Source organism: Nomascus leucogenys, chromosome 4, assembly GCF_006542625.1.
Source record: "Nomascus leucogenys isolate Asia chromosome 4, Asia_NLE_v1, whole genome shotgun sequence".
Taxonomy (NCBI): domain Eukaryota; kingdom Metazoa; phylum Chordata; class Mammalia; order Primates; family Hylobatidae; genus Nomascus; species Nomascus leucogenys.
Window position 1 is genome coordinate 140,206,385 of NC_044384.1, and position 23,504 is coordinate 140,229,888.

General features: G+C 42.4%; 1 protein-coding gene across 1 annotated transcript in view; it reads left to right on the forward strand.

Annotated features, from left to right (window-relative positions):
- The first annotated feature begins 428 nt into the window (after positions 1-428).
- XKR6 (XK related 6) overlaps positions 429-23,504 on the forward strand; it is a 302,573-nt gene continuing 279,497 nt past the window's right edge. Inside the window, exon 1 of the mRNA XM_030812387.1 lies at positions 429-1,763. Within this exon, the coding sequence (XP_030668247.1) occupies positions 1,000-1,763 (764 nt within the window). The 5' untranslated portion in view covers positions 429-999. The remainder of the gene's footprint in view (positions 1,764-23,504) is intronic.

Sequence of the window (23,504 nt, forward strand, 5' to 3'; positions counted from 1 at the left end):
CATATTAAAAAGTTGGTAGAATATATTTCCATAGGGCAGAAACTATATTCAAGGTCACAGTATGCCCATTCATTCCTTGCTCCAACATGTCCTAAGACCCAATCAGGCTGATTTCCAGTTGAATTTTGCCTGAAGCTTTCTTAAGAGAATGATGGAAACTTTATTACAAAACATGGTAAAGTTGTCAGTGACAGTAAAATCAGGAGGTCAGCAGAGGTAAGAGAAGAGGAGAGGTGTCTAAATGGAAGTGAGAATCAGTAACTTGCTTGTGAAAATCTGACTTATGTAATTTTTAAAGACCCTCAAAATAAGAGAAGAATAAGATAAAATTAAAAGAAAATAGAAACAGCCAAAGAGGTGAGACATAGACATTTTGATTGGGGGGGAGGTTGTCTAACTACACAATGAGGTCATCCCATCTCCCGGAAGTGACACGTAATCACCTGCTTTGCACTAGCTCCGCCCCTTCCCTCAAAGGTCCCGCCCCTCCACCAGCAGCCGGGAGGGTGTTAGGGGGCGTTTCTCCAGGAGGAAAGCTGTGAGCTGCGACGCTGAGGAAGGGGACCCCAAAACGTCTGGCACTGCCCCCTCCAGGGATCACTTTGGACCGCCTCACTCGGCCCAGCCGGATTCTGAAACGCCGAGGGGTCAACCTGATGGGTTTCGGGGTCAACGGAAGAGGGGAAGGGGAGCCCTGGCGGGGAGAACCCCCCGGTCCCCCGCCCAGCAGCTGAGGCACAGGAGGGCGGCCATCTTGGCCGGGAGGGTAGGGCTGGGGAGCTGCGGGCGCCGTGCGATTGGGGGGCTCGCCCGGAAGTGACGCCAACTACCCGGAAGCGGAGGGGGTTCCCTGGCCCACTCCCCCCTCGTTCGTTTGCTCCCCCGCTTCCTCCCCGCCCCCCTTCCTCTCCATTCGTTTCCCCCCCTCCCCGTTCCCTGCCTTCTTCCCCCCCCCGCCGTCCCTCCCCCCCAACCTCCGGAGCTGGGAAGAGAGTCAAGATGGCGGCGAAATCCGATGGCGGTGGCGTGGGGGTGGGCTTCGCTCAGCTGCACAACCTGGACGAAGCGGTGGGCAGCGGCGGCGAGGAGGACGGGGAGCCCGGGGGAGGCGGCGGCGGCGGCGGCGGCGACGGCAGCGAGCCCGGCGAGAGCAGCTCGCTGCACATCTGCCACTGCTGCAACACCTCCTCGTGCTACTGGGGCTGCCGCTCCGCCTGCCTGCGCGCCCTCCTGGGCAAGAAGCCGCGCCGCAGCGCCGCCGCCGACGGGGGGGACCAGCCGCTGCAGCCTCCCGCGGCCCCCGGCGCCGGCCGCCAACCCCCGACGCCCTCGGCCGCGCGGCCGGAGCCGCCGCCGCCGCAGGTGGAGCGGCCGTGGCTCGACTGCCTGTGGATTGTGCTGGCGCTGCTGGTGTTCTTCGGGGACGTGGGCACCGACCTGTGGCTGGCCCTCGACTACTACCGCAAGGGGGACTACGTCTACTTCGGGCTGACCCTCTTCTTCGTGCTGGTGCCGTCGCTGCTGGTGCAGAGCCTGAGCTTCCGCTGGTTCGTGCAGGACTACACGGGCGGCGGGCTGGGCGCCGTGGAGGGGCTCACCAGCCGGGGCCCCCCCATGATGGGGGCCGTCTACGGCCACGGCGCGGCCCGCGGTGGCCCAGGCGTGGGGGTCTCCGCCACGCCGGCGGCGCAGCGCCTGTGCCGCCTCTCCGTGTGGATCTGGCAGTCGGTCATCCACCTGCTGCAGATGGGGCAGGTGTGGAGGTAAGAGCACTGCGGGGTGGGGGCGGGCCGGCACTGCGGAGGCCCCTCCGCCCTACCGGTGCTTCGCGGGGCGGCTCCTCGGACGGGCCCAGCGCGGGGGGCTCGAAGGAGGGACCGGCCGCGCGCCGCCCCTGGCGTCTCCAAAAAACCAGCGTTTGATCTGGATCCTTGGCCACGCCTTTGGCCCAGGGAGGCCGAAACCTGCCGTTGGCCCGTCCTCGTCCCCGCTTCGCACTCGGCGGGACCCTTGCCCCAGCCCGCCCTCCCCGTCCCCTCTGCAGACCTCCGTTCCCAGGCGCCCCTTTCCCCTGCCTCCCGAGGTAACCAGCTGCGGGCGCCCTGGGCTGCACCCCAGCTCGCGGCCCGGGGGAGCCTTCCCTCCTCCAGCGGCTGCATTCGGGTTTGTTCCCAGGTGAGACATCCTCCCCTCTTCCCCCGTTCTCCCTCTGCAGTGGCCTGCGTGGGGCCCTGTGGAAAAACCCTCGCTGCCGCCTCTGAGCACTCCTGGATTCCACGCCCCTTCCCCCTCCTGCACTCCCAGCCCCTGTGAATGACTCCAAACCGCTGCTCTCCCAGAAGGAAAAAAGACTTTTTTTTTTGGTGTGCTGGATTAGACGTGTCCTTTTCTTAGTGACAGGTAAAAATGGGATAAAATGTGATGGGCGCGAGCGTTTGGTGTTAACTCTCACCTCCAGAAAACCAATTAAAGCCACCTGGATACCTATTCTGGGGGAACGATGTTTTTGGTAGCCAGGCCAGTGTGTAAGTGATTTATATTTACACAAGACCCAAGCTTGGCTTTGCGGCCCTTTCTCCTTTTGTAAATTTCCGGTGTGCCGGTTTAGTACCTCACAAACCACTTGCAGGTGTTCTTTCTGCCGTGGCCTTCACTGACTGCCTCGCTGGCTAAACTGAGGAAATGAACCCGTTCACACCTGGGTACATCTGTGCCCTCTTACTTAAATTAGCTTGTGTGTATTCTGGAAACAGTGAGTTGTAGGTGAGAGTATTTGCAAGAGAAAAAAATCTTACTGAAGATAAATTACACGGGGACAAGCTCTGCAAGTGCATGGCTTCTGTGAGAAGACATTTTGCCTAAGCTGCCCTGACTCCAAGCTTAGTAGGAGATTTTACGCACTTAGTAGTTAAGGTAACAGGTATACCCAGGTTAGCTGAAATAAAGTCTGCTGTGTTTTTAATGGTTTGTCCAGATCTCTATTCGGAATTTATTTAAATAAAAACGTTTCAGAAAACATGGGATTGAATTAAGTCAAATCATGAGAGTAGATGCAAGAACTTTGTCCTGCTGGGTTTACGTGCAAATTCGGGCTAGGGGAAGTGAGGGTGGTTCCGTAGGCCCTGCACCACCCAGAGTTGTTTACTGGCCTTTCTAGGCTGAACTAAACAGCTTTTTCTCTAGCTGCATTTGTCTGCAGATAATTTGTTTCCTGCTGATAAGTTTATAAGAAGTGAGAGAATAAAATAGGAAAAGTGCTGATTAACTTTTAGCTGTTATAAGCATAGCTTGGGGTCAAATAAAATTCTGAAATATGTTTTAAATTTGAAATCTAAATTCCCAAACACCCACACACTCAAAGTCATATCGAATCAAAGGTAGTGTGTTTGGTATTGGAGATACATTTTTTTTGGGGGGGGGGGGCTGGGGGGTGGTTTCTGGTTGTTAAGATGCCAGGAATGAATCAGGGGAGGGACAAAAAGTATGGGGAAGAGAGATTTTAACGTACCAGTAGAATTTAGCAGCATGTACTGGTAGGCTTCTGCTGAACAAGCCGAAGTCAACTGTCTCCATGTGGTAAGCTTCTAAGTGTGGGCAATAAAAATGTTGGTGTCAGGTTAAAATTCCTGAGAGAACTGTTTCTAATGGAATCTGTCCTGGACACTTACTAGTAGTAAGCTTTGAGACAGAATGAAATTGGAATAGAATAAAATCCTACCTCCATTCACCTAAATGTTAATTGTTTCTGGGCAAAGTGGAAGTCCAGATTTTAGGACAAACTGAAAAGTATGTTTAAAATGTCAGTTTAGCTTTTGTAGTTAGTATTTTTTTTTCTGATCTTAACTTTCGTCTACAGTGATATAAAGTGCCTGTGACTTTACTGTGTAGTTTTTTTACATCTTTTTTCAAGGTTAGAGTATATCTCTAAATATTTCCTAGAGTTAAGTTATTAAAAGACATGCTAATTTTGGTAAGTTATTTTTTCTAACATAGCTATACTTCAAAAGCAGTATTTACTGAGGAAGGATTTTATTAAAAAAATTTTTTTTCCCAGTTAGATGGTTTTGCTTGAAATACTGCAGGAACAAGCTCTCCTGTTTTAATACCTGCTAGCCGTGTTGTTTGCGTTGAAATCATTCATATGTAAAAGCTTTAGAGGAATTCTTGTTTTAATCTTTTGGCAAACAATTGCTTGTCAATGTGTGTGAACATACATCATCTCTGTTTTTATTGAAGATCTTTTGGGGTTATAGTTGTTTCCTTAAACATATTTGCTGTGGAAACTGCTATTTCTTATGGTCATGTAACATAAAGGTTAAGATCTAGTATTTCTATCATTTGGTTTGGGCCGCATCTCTAAGAAAAGATGTCAGTGAAGTTGTACATTGTCAAAACTGATTCCATTAAACCATGAATACTTGTCTCTACATTTTTTAATGTAAAATTATTTGGTTATAGCTTGGACAAAGCACAACACCTATTTAATAAAACTTAGTTTTCCCTCGATATTCCTGTCAAAATGGGAAATACTTGACGTCTTTTATCAAATAACTTTACAGAATGTAAGAAAATATTTTTGGCTGGGCTGAAGTTGGAGTATGGAAGAATGGTTTTCTGTAGAATGATGTGGCCCCATGAACCTGCTTTGCAGAACACTAGTGTGTGATTAAGGTCTTTTTCATGCATGCCTTACTCCCGCTAATTACTAAACATGTAACAGCCTCTGTACAGCTTGATGTGCTTTATTTTTCAGGTGCTTTTAATGGGCATAACAGGCATGTGAATCACTTATTCCAGGAGCATGAGTCACATTGGGCTTCACTTTTGTACAATGTGTTGTTAATAGAGAGAGCATTTTCTTGGAGGGTTTGGCTTTAGGAACAATGTGATTTAGTTTGCCTGTTGCATTGATGTATGCAAGTTTTCCCTTCAGCTATTGTCCTTTCTCTGCTTTTGTGTTGCTTTTAGAGGTTGCTTAGTGCATTGTCAGTTCTCTTCAGTCAAGAAGCAACAGTTCTTTGACCAAAATGTCATGGCCACATCATTAATCTCCCATTTAATGAATGTAGTTTTATGTGTGTGTTTGCACCCTTCTATTTCAGAGTAAAAGGAATTTACTTAACTTCTTTATACGTCTTGCCATATTTAAGAGGATGGTCAGTGGTTCTTTATCTTGTGAGATGGGATGTGGTAGAGGGTTGCTTTCAGGAGAGTAAAAAGGAAAAGGCATTTTGCATTTTATAGTGGCACCATCCAGCTGGGCAGTCTACAGCTCTGTTTTAGCGTTGTTTTCTGATTTGAGACTGGTGGAATTTGGATATGCAGCCCTCTACATAATCAGCAGTGAATGTTGCTGGGCTGGTGAAGATGCTTTATTTTTTTTTTTTAATCACTCCCCTGCCCTCCTCTCTGCTCCTCTGTGTAGGGATACTTAGTCTATTATGGGTCTTTGTTCATGTTGACTATTTTAGAATAGTGGTTCTTACTTCTGGCTGAGAATATAATCTGTTGCAGCCCTTAAATAGAAAGGCCGGGGTACTGCTGGACCTGCTGAAGAAGACTCCCTGGGGAGGACACAAGAAGTCATAGTTTTAGAAGACCCACAGGTGATCACGTGGGAGCCCCACACTTGAGAACTGGATTTCAGGCTTATTCCACTTGGAGAGGAATATTAGATTTGTGTTCTTAATAAATATGATGGCAGAATTGGGAAAGGAATGATCTGGTACCATTAAGTTTGGTCCCCGGATAATACCATAACAAAACGACTTTACCTTGGAAGCATGAGTGTGTAAAAGTACCTCAGGCTTACTCAAGGGTATGCACTAATGGTACTCCAGGTTTTCTGGTTTTTTTTTTTTGATCTCATTCTGAAAGAATTCGCAAATTCAAAGCAGTCTTCAATAAATGTAGCCCACTTCTCTTTGCCTTTTGTGGGACACAAATAATGTTTATGTTGCGTGTGAAAGATGTAATAATTCTGTTTAATTCTGAAATGATTCTATTAAATAGGCTTGAGGAAACATAACTGGGATTATGAATGGTGTTGGGATAAGTGATCTGTAATGTCCCTCTAAAGCTAAGATTTTGTGGTTTAAGAATGGTAGTATTCAATATTTAGATACCTACAAATGAGGAGATTCGTTTGTGTGGGGCCAGGGTACCATTATAGACACATGAATAGATTGTATACTTGTATTTGTGGGGTGTGTGGGTAGAGAGAGAGTGTGCTTTATATGCTTATTAATGGGTAGGAATCTCACTCTAAAAACAGCTTTTTTTTTTTTTTCATTTTATCCATAAACTTAATGGAATTCTGGTTAAAAAGAAACTCAGTGGGAGGCCGAGGCAGGGTAGGGGGCGGATCATGAGGTCAGGAGATCGAGACCGTCCTGGCTAACACGGTGAAACCCCATCTGTACTAAAAAATACAAAAAAAAATTAGCCGGGCGTGATGGCAGGCACCTGTAGTCCCAGCTACTCAGGAGGCGGAGGCAGGAGAATGGCGTGAACCCGGGAGGTGGAGCTTGCAGTGAGCCAAGTTCGCGCCCCTGCACTCCAGCCTGGGTGACACAGCGAGACTCTATCTCAAAAAAAAAGAAAAAAAAACTCAATAGGATTTTTCTGAGGAGAAAGTTCGGTAAAATTGATCTGAGAAAAGTATAAATGTGTTTGAGTAGTCAAAAAACCTTTGAAGAATGTTGAGACTTACCAGTCAGGAAGTGGATGTGCTATAATATGTCAATAATTACACCAATGTGCAGAGAAATTAAGCAGATAGTTCACAAAGGAGAATAAAGGGTCTGTACATACATTGATATGTTTGTGAGAATTTAGTACATAGTAAAGGTGGCATTGCTAATCAGTGGATGGAAAAATAAGTATTTAACAAATGATATTGGCAGTTGAGTATCCAGTTGCCCTAAAAACTTGACATTTATGGTAAATTTTCAAGGGAAGGGGATGAAGAAATGGCATGCTTTGGAGGGAAATTGCAACTGGTGATGCAGCATAGTATTTCCAAAAGGATCCAGAAACAAAGTATCAAAATCTGTATTGTAAGAAGGCCGACGCTCCTGAAATCTAGCAGGCAGGTGCCTACTAGAAATGAACAAGTTGTTCATTTCTGTCTTCAACATCATTTGATAGTATAGACTTCTTCATAAGGTCAGTTGCCTAGTCAGGCTTCTCAGTGGATAGATTCTGGAATATTGGAAAGATTCTGTGAGATGGAAAGATTCTGTGGGGTGCAAAAAGAAACTGTCTCCGATGTTGCCATTTTCACCCCAGGATGATTTGCTTTACAACGTGCTGTCTGCAAATAAGTTTGTGGTTAAAATTTTAGTTTACTCCCCATGATGTGGTGTTCATCTAGTTTCTTCTCATCAGAAATTCTGGATTTCTTATTTGCCTGTTAAAAAGTAAAACTTTAAAAAAAATTTATGAAAATATAGCGTCATTTAACAAGTTCATTGACTTCTGACTAATTGCTTAAAGACAATCCACTGCCTACCACTGTTGGAGATATTTAAGAAAAGCACAGGACATAGCCTGGTATGAAGGGAATGACTGTTGGAATTAAGAAGTCAGGTTTGTCACTCTGCAAGTTACAAACAACCACTGACCTCAGTTTCCTCATATTTATCAAACAAGGAGTTAAATGGATTAATCTTTAACGTCCCTTCAATGTAAAAAAGTTCATTATGCTACAGGTATTTGTGCTTTGAAAATAGCTTTAAAGAGGAAATTTTAGATTCTGGTTTGATCAGTTAAACTATTTTTAAAGCAAGTGTATATGTCTCCTAGGTGCTGATTCGGAGTAGAGTTGTAAGTCCTGCCATGGATTGTTTTGACTTATTAAACAAATTCTCATTTTGAGTCACTTACCTATAGGGACATTTTGGAGATCTCATTAGGTAATGTTAAAATTTATGGCAGACTAAACCTACTGACGAACTTGTGCTGACTTTATCAGCTAATTTTGTGAATTTGCAATTTCAGCTAAAATTAAACTATATTTTTCAGTAGTCTTTTTTTGTAATCTGTTTTAAATTTTTAGTGGTAGATTAAGCTAAAGCAATATATGCATGTCTGTTTAAGCCATGTATTTTGGAGGTTTTTCTGAATTGTTTACCAAGGTTAATTTCTTTTGTGAGGGGGGGGATCAGAACCTTAAAATTACGTACCGTAATTTGTTGTTTGAGAGTTCTTTAACTTTGAAAAGTTAGTGTTTGTAAAAAAAAATTTTTTTTAGTGATACCATCGTGTCACTTGAGCTCTTTTAGGAAATAATTCTGTTAAGTGAATTTTTTTGTTTGTTTAGATTAAGGTATAAGTTCTGTTTTGGCACTAGTCGAATTTTTAGGAAAGATGGAATTTGCTTAAAGAATTCAGAGGATATTGTTACAGTGACATTAATATAGTTCTACATAAAATTCAACATTAGATTTTTCATTTCTGTATTTCTAATGTGGGTAGATCTTGGTATATTGTATTATTTTAATATAGCTCAAAACATACTACAGCACCCTATGGTATTTTACAGATTGCTAACAAAAAAATTTCTTGTCATTGATCTCTTTTACCTTGAAATATTAAACAAGTGGTGTAAAAAATAATTTTTGTTTTGAATGGAGTGTTTTTGTCTTCTTAGTTTAAATGAGGAAGCAATTTCTGTTTTATCTTGGTCACTGATTTAGAGCATGGACTGTGCTCATCATTCATTTCTAGGAAGAAATTAGAATATTCATTTCACAGAGAGCTACATACTGTTTTCTTCACAACCCTCTTGGAGGAAAGGTAGGGTTGATAATTACGGTTTGCCCTGGCCACATGCTTTCACTCATGGGTGGGTGAGCTAAAACATTCATATGACCATGATGCTTCCTTTTCTTTCCGTCTTAAATACACAGGACAAATGAGGAAAGCCAGCAGATTTGAGGAAGACACCAAACCCATGGCTTGGGAAGCTTGTCAGTAAAGTTGAGCAGGCAGGGCAATCCACAACTCAGGCCCCTCCAGAGGGCAGGTGCCTAACTTTCTCACTTCAGCTGTGTTTCTTCAAGTGTGGCAGAGACTCCTGTGTTAGGAGAGCCCACGGGGCCATTAACATGTGGGTTCCAGGCCTTACTACAGACTTCAGGATCAGGGCCTCAGGGAGTTGGGCCAGGGAGTGTGTATTTTTGCTCAATTTTTATTATTGAAGCTTTTAAGCATGCGGGAAATAGAGCAGTATAATGAACACCTGTTACCATTCACTTGGCTTCAGTAATTTTTTTTCTTTTAAAGAAACAGGTTCTCACTCTGTTTCCCAGGCTGAATTGCAGTGGCGTGAGCATGGCTCCCTGCAGCCTTGAACTTCTAGGCTCAAACAGTTCCCTTGCCTCTGCCTCCTGAGTAGCTGGGGCTTAAGGTGTGTGCCACCACGCCTTGCTCGTTTAAAAAGATTTTTGTAAGCCAGACGCTGTGGCTCACGTCTGTAATCCCAGCACTTTGGGAGGCTGAGGTGGATGGATCACGAGATCAGGAGATCGAGACCATCCTGGCTAACATGGTGTCTCTATTAAAAATACAAAAATTAGCTGGGTGTGGTGGCACGCGCCTGTAGTCCCAGCTACTCAGGAGGCTGAGGCAGCAGAATCGCTTGAACCCGGGAGGCAAAGGTTGCACTGAGCCCAGATCGTGCCACTGCACTGCAGCCTCAGTGACAGAGCGAGACTCCATCTCACAAAAAAGAAAAAAAATTTTTTTTTTGTAGTGATGGGGTCTTGCTATATTGCCCAGGCTGGTTTTGAACTCTTGGCCTCGATCAGTCCTCCTGCCTTGTCCTCCCAAGGATTATAAGCGTTAGTCGCTGTGCCTGGCCAGTTATTAATATAGATATATTTATCTGTATGTGTGTGTATTTAACACACATCCTATCCTGATGGTGCACCTCTAAATGCTTCACCTCAAATATGAAATGTTTAGAATAATTCTACAAAGCTACAATATCATTATTGCACCTAAGAAAATTAAGAGTATTTCCATAATTATCCTTAATTCTGTAAAATCATCTAGTAGCTGCTTTGTACTGAGATTTGCCTAGTTGTTGTCCCCAGCAAATTTGCTTGTGGGTTTTTTCTCCCCTCCAAACAGGGACTTAAAAAAATTTATGAATTACATTGCTGTTTCTTTAGAATAGTCCGTCTCTTTTTTTTTTTTCCTCATGACTTTGACTTTTTTCCAGGGTCCAGTCCAGTTCTGTTGTCTGCTCATATTTTGCGTTGCCTGAGTGTTTCTTGCTGGTGTCGTTTGCACTCTGTATTTCTAGTACACTTGAAGTTGCATCTAGGGGCTGAATTAGGCACAAATTTTTGTCGGAAGTACTGCTTTCTTCATGTTGGCATCATATCAGTAGGCGCCCCATACCTGTTTTGTCCCACTATCAGTGATGCTAAGTTTTATCCCTTGGTTAAGGTTGCGACTGCCAGATTTCTTTATGTAAAGGTAGTTTTTCCCTTTGCAATCGGTAGGTAACTTGTGGGGTTGTATGTTAGCAAAGTGTCAGTGTCTTTTTTCCTAAATACCCTTTACCTTATGGTTTTAGTGTTTGTTGAGAATCCTTGCTGGAATCAATTATTAAGTAGTTGTTGGTGGTGGGGATATGTGTTTTAAACAGGCTCCCTGGTAATTCTAACCTTTAAGGTTTGATAGCCCCTGCTATCCTATTAATAGAACTAGGAGCTGAGTTATCAGGTCTGTTGAATGGGTTGCTAGTAAACAGTTAATGAGTTTAAGCTTCGTGTTCATTTTAGAGAAACTAAGATAAATAAAGTGCCTCCTAAGGCCCCCTATGTCCTAGTTTAGTTGTTGGAGAGGACATGTGTGTGATACTTGCAGTAAACTTGAGCTGAGCCCTGCTAGTGTGTTAGAATGTATGACAAAAATTCAAGGAGACTGGAGGAGGCATAGAGAAATTACTAAGGAGGAAAGGAAACTATGTTGAACGTTCTGTTTATATATATATATATTGTCTCACTTAATTTTCACAAGCATTTTGTGCCCATTTTACAGATGAAGAAGTGAGCTTAAAGTGATTAAGTAACCTATGGCACTGGTGGAGGAAGCTTTTGAAGGCAGAGCTCACCGAGCTGTGGGCAGGACAGAATTAGTTTGCTTTACCTCTGGGATGTTGTTGTCTGGCTTGTTGAAGATGGAGGAATGATATTCTTCAACCCCTGGGGCCTCTTGGTATATAAGCTGAGGTTCTTTGAGACCTCTGATGTCCAGTCTAATGTATTAATGTTAAACTCTGCAGAGCTTAGGGTAGTCTTGTAACTCTTGTACTTGATTGTAAGTGCTGATGAATCAAACAGCTGAGTAATATTAATACCTCTGGATCTGTGTCTTAGGACATAGTTTTCAGTACCTCACTCCATTCTCTTTCTCAGGGTAGATGCACCTTACAACCCCGTGACTTCCACGTTACAGAAAGGAATATGTAGGTTTGGCATACCCCACAGGTCCCATGTAAATACTGCCCTCAAATATGTTGGTTTTCTGTTGACCTGTTGGAAACGTTGAGAACAGCAGTTGTATCCCAAGGTTATAAAAAAGCTGTTTTCTTTTCTTTTCTTTCTTTTTTTTTTTTTTTTTGGGAGGACAGTTTCGCTCTTGTTGCCCAGGCTGGAATGCAATGGCGTGATCTTGGCTCACGGCAACCTCTGCCTCCTGGGTTCAAGGGATTCTTCTGTCTCAGCCTCGCAAGTAGCTGGGATTGCAGGCATGAGCCACCATACCCAGCTAATTTTTGTACTTTTAGTAGAGACAGAGTTTCACCATGTTGGTCAGGCTGTTGACCTCAGGTGATCTGCCCTCCTCGGCCTCCCAAAGTGCTGGGATTACGGGCATGAGCCACTGCACCTGTCCAAAGCAGCTTTTTCAAACCTTGGCTGTGCATCAGAATCACTTGAGGAGCCAGATATTTGAGATCTATCTTAAGAAACTGTAATCCAAGAGATCTGGGATGAGCCCAAGAATCTATATATTTAAAAAATCTAGGTTTTCAGAAAGTTCCCTAAGCAGTACACAGACAGGGATGAGAAGCATAGTTGTACAGGCTGATTTCTACCAATATCTACGAGTTAGTTATCAAGGAGAAGGAGTATATGTTAGAATCACTTGGGAATTTGTTTTTTGTTTTTGGTAAACTTTTTAGCACTAGGCATCTTAGATTTAGAGAGGCGGAATGGATAAAAGAAGGTCCGCACGTGATTCTGATGGATTACCAGTATTTAAACAATCTGAATGGACCTTTTAGCCCGGAGTGGCTTGGCAAAAAGTCTGTATTAACCAAAGAGTTGCTCTTTTGCCATACACTATGCCTGGATTTAGAATGCAGGAAAGACATTTAACATTAAAATTATGACATATAATTGAGGATTCCTTTGATCCAAAAGCTTCCTTCTTTGGAAGTTTGAAATATTTCAAGGTCATTATTATGAACACAGATGATCCCCATTGGTGCTCAGAAGTGCCAGGTTAGAGGCATTTTATTATGCTTGGAAATTGATATTTCAATCTAGCGAATTTTGTGTCTCAAATTTTCAGAAATGTTATATTTGCTGTAATCAGTGCCAAGGATGAGATTCCTAAAAAGAAACTGGTGAATGAAAGAGGAGACGTGACCTAATAGATATCGAGTGTCATTAGAGACAGGAAAGAAGGGAGCAGAGAAGAAAAATGACCTACCTACATTTTGCTGGATAGATTCATGGGGAGAACAGCCAGGGGAGAGGACAAGGGTGAGTTGGATGGTGTTTGCTGGTAAGATATTAATGTGGCACATCAGCAAGCATCCCTGCATCTATGCACACTCAAATACCTTCCGTTTGCACTCCACCTATAAATGTACATGGGAATGGTGAGAAAATCTGAGAACCTTGTAACGGAGAAGCTCAGGACCAGAAATCCTAGGAGAGGCTGGGCTGGCAGAAGTGGGGCCTGGGGTCTGTGGACTTGCACAGGGCAGGGAGGGTTAGATGCCCTGCTCATTAGTGATAACGCATCAAAATGAGTAGAACTCCAAATCTGTCATTTTGTTTGGTCATAAGGAAGACAGCTTTTGAGTAGTCAGCTGAAGAGTTATAAATCACCCTACACTGTACATTTAAAAGATGCCACTTTGCCTTCAAAGCTGAAGAAAACTCTGAAGGAAAAGTTGATGTCTTCCAAAAAGGAATTCTGTGTTCAAAGTTTAAGCAATCGAGCGGTTTTGGTTGGGCCTAGAGGGTGATGGTATATATGGCTGTGGCTTGGAAGGGAAGAGGAACTACAATAAAGGACTCATTACTCAGTTTGCAGATGAAACAAAAGTTGTCAAAACGAAGCTGAAGTTAGAGACAATCACATGATGAGTTTGGAAAAACAGAATTTGAATGTGTTTGTAGCATTTTTAGACTGTGTTTGGGGCATCCACTATTTGATAGGAACTGCATACTAATTTTTAGGTAGTTTCTGAGATGTAATGTGGGAAAGGGTTGATGTGTACCCTAGCAGGCCGTTATGATTAAATGTGATATGTGTCAGGCATGTTACCTGATTTTGGATGGAGCCTGATGAGGTTGGAGTGTATCTTCTTGCTTATTGCTTGGCATTTTAACTCAGTATCTCAATTAGCGATGGGCGCATATCTACTGTAATGTGATACACACATTCCTGAAAAACCTCTCATTCTGCAAAATCATACACTAAAAATAACAGGGCTGTAAAAAAAATAGGATTAAGGCCAGACTACTTAAAACTATGTAACTTTGTAAGTGGAACTTTAACAAAAGCAGTGACAGTTGAGGTAAAAATACAGGGAGGCTTAACTCTTCCTTAACACTTGCACTCCACATTATACCCAGATGTTTGTAGGCCTTATTTTATCCTGGGACATGTTTATCCTGGGTTATGTAGATTCATTTTTGGAGGTGTTAGTTTATTCTGGAGGCAAGTTTCGCCAGAATTAAAGCTCTGCTTCAGAGTGTAGCCTTCATGTGCCCCCACACCATCATTGGGTGATGGAGAGTCCAGCAGATACTGAGGTGACTAAACCAGCCACCCCCATGCCCACTGCTTGCACAAAAGGAAGGTGCTTTGATATGATTGATTTTTCGTAGGGTTGTTTTCTTTTTTGTTGTTTTTTTTCTAAGTCTTTCTCATTATTTGTGAAAAAATCTTGGCCCTCAATAGCTTCAAAACGTTAACATACTGGGAAGAATCGCTCATGAACCAACGTTTCCTCTGCATGGTACTGTTGTCATTCCCATTTTGCCAGTCATGTGGGAAGGAATCCATGTCCCAGAGACATGTGTTGCAGCAGTTCTGACATGTTTTTGTATCAGCGATGGTGTCAAGATGCAGCTATTGAGAATGTCAAGTTTCAGTTGCTTTGGGAAGTTCTTGTTTGGGAGATATGCTATGGTGTTTCAAGGTTAAGTGACATTTCTTACCTTTCTTATGCTTTGTTGGCCCTTGTCTACAATAAAGAACTGAAGTGGAGCTATTTTTGTCCACTTTTACATTCTTCCTCTGAAACCTAGCCATAGGGTGGGATGCTATAATTTCTCAATGCCTCATCGGCATTTGAACAACACACATGAAGCAGGAGTGGTTTTACATTTTGGTTCATTTGAAATGTGGTTATGGTGAGGTTTTAAATAAATCATCTGAGCTACAGTAAACAAAAAAAGAGCAACAGTAGCCAGTTGTCAAGGAAAAGACTGATGGGTAGAATAAACAGACTGCTTTCTGCAGTCTAAACAATCTGTTTTCATGGTTTTTTTCTCTTTCTTTTTGAAGGGTGATTGGGAGAACTTCCAAATTAAGTAGAAGTTAGTTAGATATGAGAGGCAGTAAATCCACAATGCGTATGTTAGTGATTATTACAGCCTGTTTTCTCAATAGCTCTAATAACAAAAATGTCAGTGACTGAACACAATAGAACAGTATTGTTTATCGTGGGGTGGTATGGCTGGTGGTGGCTTTGACATCCTCAGGGCTCAACACCTTAGCATGCAGTCAGAGAAAGGAAAGAAACTATACAGAAAGCATAACTGTTTCTTAAAAACTCTAGCTTGGGCCAGGTGTGGTGTCTCATGCCTGTAATCTCATCACTTTGGAAGGCCAAGGTGGGAGGATCACTTGAGCCCAGGAGTTTGAGACCAACCTGGGCAATGTAGGGAGACCCTGTCTCTACGAAAATTAAAAATAGATTAGCTGGATGTGGTGTGGCACACCTGTGGTTCCCAGCTAGTTGGGAGGCTGAGATGGGAAGACTACTTGAGCCCAGGAGGTTGAGGCTGCAGGGGGCTGTGATTGTGCCACTGCAGCCTGGATAACAGAGCAAGACTCCCTCTCTCTCTCTGTCTCTCAAAGCCCTGGTTTGAAGTGAAGTGAAACACATCAGTTCTGCTCACATGCCATTGTGAAGAACTATCCGTGGACCATACCTAGATCAAGGGTGGCTGGGCAACACCTTCACGTCGCAGGAGAGGGAGCCTGCATTTTGGTGGATAGAGACTCAAAGAATTCTGTGTAGATCAGGTACCTTCCAGATTAAAGTGCGATGGGGATGGGGGCATGAATGTGTCTATGTGTGTGTATATATAAAAAACATGCTACTGATTGCAGAGTACAAGAGACAATTTCCCTTTAAAACTTTGATTTCTGTTTTGATTCGGGAGTTGGCAAGCTTTCTCTGTAAAGAAGTATTTTAAGATGCGTAGCCACAGAAGGCCTCTGATGCACATTCCCCTCAAAAAATATAAAAAGCATTCTTAGTCTGAGGGTCGTACAGAAATAGCCTGAGCCCTGTTTCCATTGATCAGCTCAAACAGGTAACTTTTTAAATTAGCTTTTAAAAATATTTGTGAAGTTTAATGAAGAGTGAGTCATACTAAATACACTAAACTATCTTGAAACTATACAACTGGAGTTTTAAATAATTTTTCTTTAGATGAGATTTCATGTAAAAATGGCCTTCATGGACTCAGTGAAAAGTGTTGTAGTCCTGTGCCCCAGACTCATCAACGTTTCGGGTCTTAAGGAAAAGTTCATCTGGTTGAGGAAAGCTTGGATCTTGGTTTGTGAGCACAGCTTATGTACTCTTACAAAATCATGTCCCATCGTTGGAGACTTTATTGGGTACCATCTCCCAGGAAACTATCCCCAAAAGTGACTACTTGTTCTCGTCTGTTGAATATATAGAGCACCATATAGATACCTAAAAAATGTGTGAAATTGTACCTACATTTAGAAATTTACTCTAAAACCCTATACAGTAAATCTTCAGCGTCATCAATGAGTTCTTAGAAACTGCAATTTTAAGTGGAACTACTTATATGGAAGCCAGTTTTCCCATAGGCTAATTGATACAAACAAGATTAAGTTTCTGTGGCATATTTCTGTTCACAAAAACACCACCAAACTTTTAAGTAAAGACCAAAACACTTCTGGCATTAAACATTGAAATAAATGTGAGCCATACCTATATTTAAGAAAGATTAATACAATGTGAGATAATTCTTACCCACTTATTCCACCTGGTCACAGGTGGTCAGAGCCTATCCTAGATGCTCAGGGTGCAAGGCGGGCATCAGCCCTGGACAGGGTGCCGTCCCATCACAGGGCACACTCACACCTCCACCCATGTCCTTAGACTGGGACCAGGTAAATGCATTAGTAAACCTAATGAGCCCAGGTTTGTCTGGGAGGAAACCCAAGTACCCGGAGAAAACCCACCCGACAGTGGCCCGGGTTGGGAATGGATTTTTCTTATCAACTGTGTAACTAAATGACAGGCAATGAGACGATGCTATTTGAGGACGTGCTATATACTAAAATATACAGAATTATATTTGGTTTGTGTGTTAGTAACCCCTGGGGATGGATTCAGATGATCTAAAATTTCCTTATTGAGGCTGTGCATGGCGGCTCATGCCTGTATTCCCAGCACTTCGGGAGGCTGAGGCGGGTTGATTGCGTGAGCCCAGGAGTTTGAGACCAGCCTGGACAACATGGGGAATTCCCGTATCTACAAAAATGAAAAAAAATTATAAAAATTCCTTATAAAGGTGTTAAATATCTAAATATGACTTAAATGTAAAACCAAACCAGAAACGTTTTTCATCGAAACAGGTCAGTATGTTTTGTAAGTTCTTATAGAAAACCATAAAATATTTAAAAAACAGAAATCTGCCATTCTAGCATTGAAGTTTCTAACAGTCAGCTGTCTTAAAATACTTGTTCAGTTAGTTCCATGTGTTAGGTTACATTTTCTGACATTCTTAATGGGCTTTTAAAAATTAGGTTACTAATAAATGTAATATAAGTGTGTGTGTGTGTGTGTGTGTGTATAATATGTATTTATTTAGAGGCTATTTAATAATTTAAAAGTTCCTTTCCATAGTATCTCCACCAGTTGAGACTGTACCAGGGGTCTGCATGAGGGCTCTTGTTTCTTCTTAAAAAGCCTAAATCTGTGACCTGTGTGGCTAATAAGTAATTATTATCTTCTCAGACTATTGTACTTGAGAGATTAAACTGCAAATTATAATTAGAATAAAACTATACTCTGAAACCTTTAACAGACTCTGTATGGTGGTAGAGGTCAGATATACACTATGTATGAGAGAATTTTTTTGTCTAGCTGATCTTATTAATAGAGTTTTAACACTTTTCATTATATTTGCTTATATTATCTGGTGCCGGCTCAGTCTTGCCCTTACACTGGGATCATCTGTTGTAGCCAGGGGATATTATTGCCCAGACTACAGACAGTCCTGACTTGTTGGCATTGTATAAAGCCGTGTCTGAGCATGCCCCAGATAAACACTATTATGTACATTGCTTCCAAAAGTTCATACTACTACAAATGTTACAACCCTTATGCTGTGTTTAAACCCTTATTGCTGAGCCTTTCCACTTCATGAGCCCACTTGGGCAGACTTTCCAAAAACTGTACTTAGGGGCCTTATAGTAGTAATATTAATCAATACAGATCTTAGGACCTCTTTTCAAGATCAAATAAAAAATGAATTGGTTAACCTCACATTGTAGTTTGTTTTGACTAGCACAGATGTAATCTTAAATAATTTTTAAAAATCCAGAAAATAAGCTGGGTGTGCTGGCTCATACCTGTAATCCCAGCACTTTGGGATGCTGAGGTGGGAGGATCACTTGAGGCCAGGAGTTCAAGACCAGCTTGAGCCCGGCGTGATGGGACCCTGTGTCTTCAAAAAGTTAAAAAAAAACTAGCCAGGTGTGGTGGCACATGCCTGTAGTCCCATCTACTTGAGAGGCTAAGGAAGAGAATCACTTGAGCCCCGGACTTTGAGGCTGCAGTGAGCTACACAAGATAACAAGTGCTAGCAGATATGTGGAGAAATTGGAACCCTTGTGCACTGGTGATAGGAATGTGGAATGGGGCAGCCGCTGTGGAAAGCAATATAGTGATTCCTCAAAAAATTAAACATGGAATTACCACATGATCCAGCAATTTCAATTCTGGGTATATATCCAAAAGAAAGGAGGGTCTCGAGATATTTGTACAGCCACGTTCGTAACAGCACTATTCACAGTAACCAAAAGCGGAAGCAAGCTAAGCCTTCATCAACACATGAGTGAATAAACAAAATGGATACAAGACGCGTGCAAAGGAATATTTCAGCCTCAAAAAAAAAAAAAAAAAAAGGCAATTCCGACACATGCTGCAATATGGATGAACCTGGAGGACATTCTGCAAAGTGAAATAAGGCCACCACAAAAGGACGAACACTATGTGATTCCACTTACAAAAGGGCCTTAGGGGAGTCAATTTCATAGAGACAGAGAGTAGAAAGGGGGCTGCCGGGGGCTGCCAGGGGCTGGGGCGAGGGGAGATGTGGAGTTACTGTTAATATGGCACAGAGTTCCAGTTTTACAAGATAAAAAGTTGCAGAAATGACTGATAATGCATTGTGAATGGATTTAATGCCACTGAACTGTACACTTGAAAATGGCTAAGATGGTAAATTTTGTTGTATATACTTTGCCACAATTAAAAAAATTTTTACAAATACTCTAGATGTTTTTATTTCTTCCTAGCTCTACTACAACTTGAAACACACAAATGAACGAACAAACAAAACCTTTTTCTCTTCGTCACTTAGGACTGTTGCCCAACTTAAAAAACAAAACCACTGCTAATATATCCACACAGCCGACCCATCTGAGCTCAAGGTATGCCTCTTATTAGTGTCCAGGCCACACTGACCAGCTGAGGACCAGTCTCAGATGTCACCTAAAAATACTTTAAAACTGATTACTTGCACTTCTACAGCACAGTGTGACCATAACCAGGTAAAAAGTTAGTCCCAGTGTTAATGTGCCACAGTGATGCCTGTAATGACAGGGTTTAAAAAGACAACCCCAGTCTCATTAAGGCTGAAATTATTCCAATAAAGGACCTGTGTGGTATTTTAAGTCAGAAGAGTGCTCTTTCAAATTCCCCGTCCTACGACGTCACCTGTGGTCATGGGGCTCACCACCACCTTATAGCAAGGTCAACAACCTGGTCCTCGCTTTTGGAGCCCAAGTCCCTAGCCCTGCCATGGACCAGTTAACTTGGGCAAGGTATTTAGTCTAAAACCCTATACTGTAAATAGTGTTTATTTTGGTTAGAAAGATTAGGAACAAACTGGGCGTGGTGGCTCATGCCTGTAATCCCAGCACTTTGGGAAGTAGGTGGATCGCTTGAGTCTGGGAGTTCAAGACCAGCCTAGGCAACATGGTGAGACTGAGACTGAGATGGGAGTGTGGCTTGAGCCTGGAAGGCGGAGGTTGCAGGGAACTGAGATCTCGCCAATGCACTCCAGCCTGGGCAACAGAGCCAGACCCTGTCTACAAGAAAAAAAAAAAAAATCAGGAACAGATTTGTGGAAGGAGATACTATGTCATAGGGTTGTTTTGAGTTAAGAATTAATACATGCCAAGTCTCAGAATAGTGCTTGATGCATATAGTAAGTACGTACTGAATGTTAGGTATTAACAGCTTTTTCTACCTGGCCCACAGTGTTGAAGATTTGACTTGGCGTTGATGAGGTTCTTCCTCGCCAAATTTTCCTCCTTTATATACGGTTATCTATTCCTCTTTCCACATATATAAATATACAAAACAAACCTTGCTTATGTGTTCAAAATATTAATAAATTCTCCAAATAAAGGTCTAACAATGTTAAAGCAAGTTACAAATATGTGCCTATTAAATAATTGTTCTCATTGTCAGTGGAACCAGGAGAAAACTATAGTCACTTTGTAATCTAGTTATAGGTTGATATATGCTTGTATAAAAAGGCTATCCATATTCAAGAATAAAATTAGGCAAGCCTGTCATCTGAAATACAGTCTGTCTAAAAGTCAAAACATTGTCTAGCACCAAAGAAATCTAAAAATGTTTATATAAGTTTTTAAGAAAAAATTTCATTATGAAATATCATACATATGTAAGCTTTTGACTGAAGAATGTTCACCACTCTTCAGTTGATGAAGAAAATATTGAGTATAAATTGTTTATACAACAACCCTTTAAAATCCGCTCACCAAAGATGGACATTAACCAACATTTCTTATCCTTTCCAAACAACATTACCAACAAGTCTTAGTGCACTTGTTCCTCTCAGGTCAAAGACCTTTTTTGGTTCCTCTTCATTCATAGAATACATCCCAAACTTTTAAACGAAAAGTATGAAGGCCTGTGGGTCCAGAAGACTTCTAACCCTGTATGTCATTACTGTATTGTGTTTTAGCCCTGACTTTCATAATGAATTGTTACAGCATTTTATTATTTTTTTGTTTTAGGGACAAGGTCTTGCTCACTTGCTCAGGCTGTAGTGCAATAACACGATCATAACGCACTGCAGCCTTGAACTCCTGGGCTGGTGTGCTCCTCCTGCCTTAGCCTCCCAAGAAGCTGGGACTACAGGTGCAGGCCACCACACCTGGCTAATTTTTGTATTTTTTTTTTTTTTTTGTGGAGATGGGGTCTCGCTGCGTTGCCCAGGCTGGTCTTGAACTCCTGGGCTTGAGCAGTTCCCCTACCTCGGCCTCCCAAAGTGCTGAGATGACTGGCATGAGCCAGTGTGCCTGGCTACTTTTTAAAAAATCTTTATAATCTGTTTTGTCCCTTGGTAAACTCCTTTAAGGTAGCCTGTGTATTGATTCATCTTTGTTTCCTGCAAAGTACTTTGTATATAGTGGAGAGTATTATCTTTCTGGATGAACAAACACAGCATGAAAGTCCTGCAGTGTTGACTCCGGGCAGTCGGGCCAAGAGTAACTGAATGATGGTTGGTGAGGACATTGAAAAGTGATGAGTCCCCTGATGAAACCTGAGTTGGGCTTCCGATGAAGGGTGGGACTGAAGCACTAGTGTTTTGAGGGAGGAGAAACAAGGCTATATTATGTAACTATAAAGAAATGTACATGTGCACACATACACATGCATATCAGGGAAGTATTTAATTCTGATAGTACCTTGAGAATAGCCTCAGCCAACCTGGAGGGTTTGCTTGTGCCCTTCCCCAGGGACTGGTGGCTCAGATGGTGGTTTTAACATCTCTTGCCTTTGAAATGTTAGGTGGACTGAAAGTATGTAGAGGTTTATTTTAATCCATCTTTTATGTATGGTGGCTAAAGTCTAGTATCACGCACTAGAAAATTGTCAGTTAACAGTTACCTAAAGGAAGCTACGTGTATGACAACTGTCCGCCTTGCAGTGGGTCTTCTAGCTAGATGCTTGTTCTTTTTGGGTGACTATACTTCTTTAGTGCTCAGACAGAACCAAAGCCAATCAGAAAATGAATTGAAAGAAGAGGGCAGGGTGCAATGACTCACACTTGTAATACCAGCAGTTTGGGAGGCTGATGCAGGAGGATTGCTAGAGGCTGAGAGTTCGAGACCAGCCTGGTAACATGGGAGACCCTAGCTCTCCAGAAAAAAAAAAAAAAAAAAAAAAAAAAAATGAAAATTAGCCAGGTGTGGTGGTGTATGCCTGTAATGCCTGTAGTCCTAGCTACTCGGGAGGCTGAGGCAGAAAGATTATTTGAGCTTGGGAGACCGAGACTGCAGTGAGCTGTGATTGTGCCACTGCACTTTACCCTCCAACCTTGGTGCCTGAGTGAGACCCTGTCCCTAAAAAAAAGAAAAAAGGGAAGAAGAGTTCACTTGATATTTTAGCAGCTAAGTGCTTTGTCATTGCTTTTGTGAGTTGTATATAGAGCCAACGTTACCTACCATATGTAAAATTAGAAATTTTCCGTTTGATCCAAACTTTCCTCCATCCCTCCGGTGTACATACATACATATATATATATATATATATATATATGTGTATATCTGTGTGTGTATATATATATTTGTGTGTGTGTATATATGTATTTGTGTGTATAAAATATTTGTGTGTGCGTGTATATATATATACATATATATATATTTACCTGTCATATGTTTGGACTTAAAAATTTGGTGTGGTTTTATTAGTGATTTCTCCATGGTTAGGACATTTGGTATCCTTTATTTTGAACCTTGATGTGCATGTACAAAAAGTTCTTTCTGGTTGGAATTCAGGTGGTGCTCTTCCATAGCTGCTTGATGACCGAAGTCACGTAAGAGTAATGAGATAATTCATTTTTAATACCTTATGTTTTTTGGCCCATTTGTAGTTCTTAAAGTTTCATACTATTATTGATCCTTGAGGTTGCTACAGGTCCATCTAGAGCTGATTGTCTAGAGTAGACAGATTTGTTATTGAGAGTGCAAAATGACTAGTTTGACTGGAATGCATATTTGCATTCCAGTTTTCAGTTATTTTACCCTTAGTAGTTTTCATTAAGATAAGCTGTTTCTCCATGGTATGGTTTCTTGCCTCTTCTGCCTGGAGTTTGGAAGGCCTGGCTCCCACCCGGTCCCTAGGCCCTGCACTCTGCTTTCTGTGCTGCGGCAATCTCCTGCCTCTTGTTAGTAAACCAGGCGTGATGGGATCCGTTTTTTTGGTTGCAGTGGAGAAGGACTTCAGACTTCAGGCTTTGCATCTCAGAAAGGGGCTCAGGTGGAGCAGGACATTAGCTCACTGTGTGAGTTTTCTCCTGGGACTACCATCACAAAGTAGTTAATCGCAGGAACTGGGTGGCGTTAAACAACAGAAAAGTATTCTCTCAGAGCCTGAGGCTAGAAGTCTGCAGTCAAGGTGTGAGCAGGGCAGTGCTCCCCTGATACCCTGAGCAGGACCCTTCCAGGCCCTTTCCTAGCTTCTGGGGTGGCAGTCAACCGTTGCGGTTCCTGGCTTGCAGCCGTCTAACCTCAGCATCTACCTCTGCTGTCACTGGTGTTTTCCCTCTGCGTATATGTCCAAATTTTCCTCTCCTTATAAGGAAACCAGTTATGTTGGATTAAGGGCCTTGCCTATTCCAGTATGACCTCACCTTAAGTTATTACATCTGCAG